General features: G+C 69.8%; 3 protein-coding genes across 3 annotated transcripts; 1 reads left to right on the top strand and 2 right to left on the bottom strand.

Moving 5' to 3' along the window:
• Nucleotides 1-730: 730 nt before the first annotated feature.
• AURANDRAFT_67610 (hypothetical protein) lies at nt 731-1558 on the top strand (the record flags this gene model as incomplete). The annotated part of the gene is made up of 1 exon (XM_009043133.1): nt 731-1558. One exon carries the CDS (start codon nt 731-733, stop codon nt 1556-1558), a length of 828 nt encoding a protein of 275 aa, XP_009041381.1.
• A 598-nt stretch (nt 1559-2156) lies between these two features.
• AURANDRAFT_6442 (hypothetical protein) lies at nt 2157-2792 on the bottom strand (the record flags this gene model as incomplete). Its single annotated transcript, XM_009043104.1, has 1 exon — nt 2157-2792. A coding segment is annotated over one exon (636 nt), but the record flags the coding sequence as incomplete, so codon positions are not given.
• A 12-nt stretch (nt 2793-2804) lies between these two features.
• On the bottom strand, nt 2805-3062 carry AURANDRAFT_7614 (hypothetical protein; the record flags this gene model as incomplete). Its single annotated transcript, XM_009043103.1, has 1 exon — nt 2805-3062. A coding segment is annotated over one exon (258 nt), but the record flags the coding sequence as incomplete, so codon positions are not given.

Below are 3062 nucleotides of genomic sequence, written 5' to 3'. Positions count from 1 at the left end.
GACAGGCGCCATCCCCGACCGGACGACGAACTTGGGAGAGGCGGTAGGATCGCACGCGTGGTTGAGCATCGCGGCTTCCGGGCTGCACGCGAGGCCCAGCTCCCAGCAGAGGCCGTGGCGCTTGTTCGTGCAACGCCGCTCGTCGGCCCGGAGCGCACCGACGGGCAGCGCGAGGCCGAAGGCGTTGCAGTAGAGCCGGAGCGCGTCCTCGAAGTCGCGCTCGCGCGACCGCCGCTCGACGGCGGGCAGCGCGCGCCGCGCGAGCGCGCCGGCGTAGGCCGCGAAGTCGCAGGCGTCGTCGTCGGCGTCGTCGGCGTGCGACTCGAGGCCGCCGAGCGCGTCGCGGCCGCCGTCGGCGACGCGCGCCGCGCAGAGGAGCCGCGCGTGCCGCGTCTCGGCGCCGGGCGCCGCGCGCGCGTCGGCGACGAGCGCGCAGCCGTGCTCGGCGCCGGCGCACGCCGTGCACAGGGCGCCGCCGCACGCGCCGCACGCGGCGTCGGGGTCCGGCGCCGCGCAGACGGCGCAGCGCGTGCCTCGCCGCAGCAGGTCGTCGTTGAGCGCGATGGCCAGTACCTCCGCGCGCAGCGCGACCTCGCCCTTGGCGATTTTTCGCGTCGCGACGCAGTAGCGCCCGCGAGACGCGCACGCTTCGACGCGATACGCGGGCATGTCCTTCTCGCAGCCCATGCCACAGCTCGCTCGCCAGAAACTTCTCCACTGAGCAGACGACATGGGCAAGGCGGAGCTCGAGCAGCTCGAGACGTGGGCGACGTCGGCCATCGAGGCGGCGACGGGCATCGTCGGCGAGCGCGAGATCGCCCGGCACCTCGCGTCGCAGGCGAGCGCGGACGCGACGCGCAAGGCCTGCTTCGAGCTCCTGGGCCGCGCGCCGGCCGTCGCGGCCTTCGCCGAGGAGCTCGTGGCGCGGCGGGGCTTCGTGCGCGCGCCGGCCGCCGGCGGCGGCGCGCCCGGCGGCGCGTCGCAGCGCGAGAAGCAGCGGCAGCGCGCCGCGCGGCTCAAGCAGGGCGACTCCGAGAAGGCGCCGCTCAACTGCTTGCGCTGCGGCTTCGCCAACGCCGTCGACGTCGCCCGGGCCGCGCCGGACGTGGCGCCCGAGCGCGCCTACGCCGACGCGCACCGGCGCCTCGGCGACCGCGCGGCCGCCTGGGGCCGCTGCGCGTTCTGCGGCGACGACCTCGCGGCCCAGGCCGACCCCGCGCCCTGCGACCGCGCCGAGGCGCTCGCGCGGCGCCTCGTCCAGTACGACCGCGAGAGCGCCCGGCGCACGCACGTCATCGACGACCAGCAGGACTGGTACGCCGTCGCGACGTCCGCGTTCAGCTCGCCCGAGGAGGCCGCGGCGGCCTGGGACAAGGAGGAGCGGCGCCGCGAGAACGCGCGCAAGTCGACGTTCAAGATCGACTTCGCCGGGCGGCGCGTCGTCGAGACCGAATTCGAGGAGGAGGAGGCGCTCTTCCAGGGCCGCGCCGAGCCCCGCGTCGCGGCCGGCGACGCGCCGGACGAGGTCTGCGGCGCGCCGGACGCGGTAAGCGTGTAGGATATCGATGCGCGCGTGGGGTTGTGGCGACGGCGCAGGAACGCCGCCGTCCGAGCGTTTCTTACCACAGGCGAGCGCCGGCGCGTCGGCGGACGTTGAACTCACCTTGAACCCTGCAAGGCCTCCTGCGAAATTCACAAAAGCCGTCTGACTTTAAAGTAGTTGCTTCAAAGGCCAGTCAAAAAAATGATAGGCAACAACATGCCACAAACCCGCCCCGGCCGAATTCTAGTTAGTTAGTCGTTCAACATGAAGATTTTGTTGAACTTCAATCATCAAGTTGAACATCAACGCGGCAGCCCAAAGATGCTGCCGAAGGCACGGTCGGCTACCGTTTTTACAACTACAATTGTAAGCAATGGCGCGCTGAAAGTCTTCGTGTAGGCGCCCGGAGTAGCACCATGGTGGCGATCCACGCCAACGCTTTGAACCTCATGGCGCAGCGGGGCGAGACGACGGCGCTCCAGCGCGCCATCGACCAGGGCGCCGACGTCAACGAGGTGGACCACGACTGGTTCCCGCTCATGATGGCCGTCGCCGTGAACCAGCCGAGCGTCGTGTCCCTGCTGCTGCGCAACGGCGCCGAGGTTACAGCGTGGAGCAGGTACTTGTTGACGACGGCGAACTCGCCCGCGAGCACGCGCCGCGTGTACATGTTCGACGTGAAGGGCTCGAAGGACTCGTTGTTGCCGAGGATCTGCGCCGTCGACGCCGTGGGCATGGGCGCGAGGAGGAGCGAGTTGCGGCAGCCGTGCTCGCCGAGGCGCGCGCGCAACCCCTCCCAGTCCCAGCGGTCCGACGGCTTCACGTTCCATAGGTCGAACTGGAAGAGGCCCTGGGACGTCGGCGACCCCGCGTAGGAGTCGTAGGGGCCGAGCTCCTGGGCCAGGTCGATGGACGCCTCCATGGCGCCGAAGTAGATGGTCTCGAAGACGTCCCTGTTGATCCGCTTCGCATCGTCGGACTCGTAGGGGTGGCGCAGCTTCGCAAGGGCGTCGGCCATGCCCTGGACGCCGATGCCGACGGGCCGGTGCTTCAGGTTCGACGACTTGGCCTCCTCCACCGGATAGTAATTGACGTCGACAACCTTGTTGAGGTTTTTCGTCACGACGTAGGCCGTGCGCCGGAGCTTCGCGAAATCGAATGTCGCGGCGTCGCCGGCGCCATCGACGTGGACCGTGAGGTTGATGGACGCCAGGGTGCAAACCGCGATCTCGTCGGAGGCCGTGTACTCGACAATCTCGGTGCACAGGTTCGACGACTTGATCGTGCCCAAATGCTTCTGGTTCGACTTGTCGTTGCAGGCGTCCTTGTAGAGCATGTAGGGCGTGCCCGTCTTGACCTGGCTGTCGAGGATGGCGAACCAGAGCTGCTGCGCGGGGATGGCCTTGCGCGCGCGGCCCTCGGCCTCGTAGCGCTCGTAGAGGGCCTCGAACTCGGCACCGTGGCAGTCCGCGAGGCCCGGGCACTCGTTGGGGCACATGAGGGACCAGAACCCGTTAGC

Source organism: Aureococcus anophagefferens (assembly GCF_000186865.1).
Source record: "Aureococcus anophagefferens unplaced genomic scaffold AURANscaffold_44, whole genome shotgun sequence".
NCBI lineage: Eukaryota > Pelagophyceae > Pelagomonadales > Pelagomonadaceae > Aureococcus > Aureococcus anophagefferens.
The sequence above is the reverse complement of the archived record's forward strand: the minus strand, read 5'-3'. Positions and strand labels throughout refer to the sequence as shown.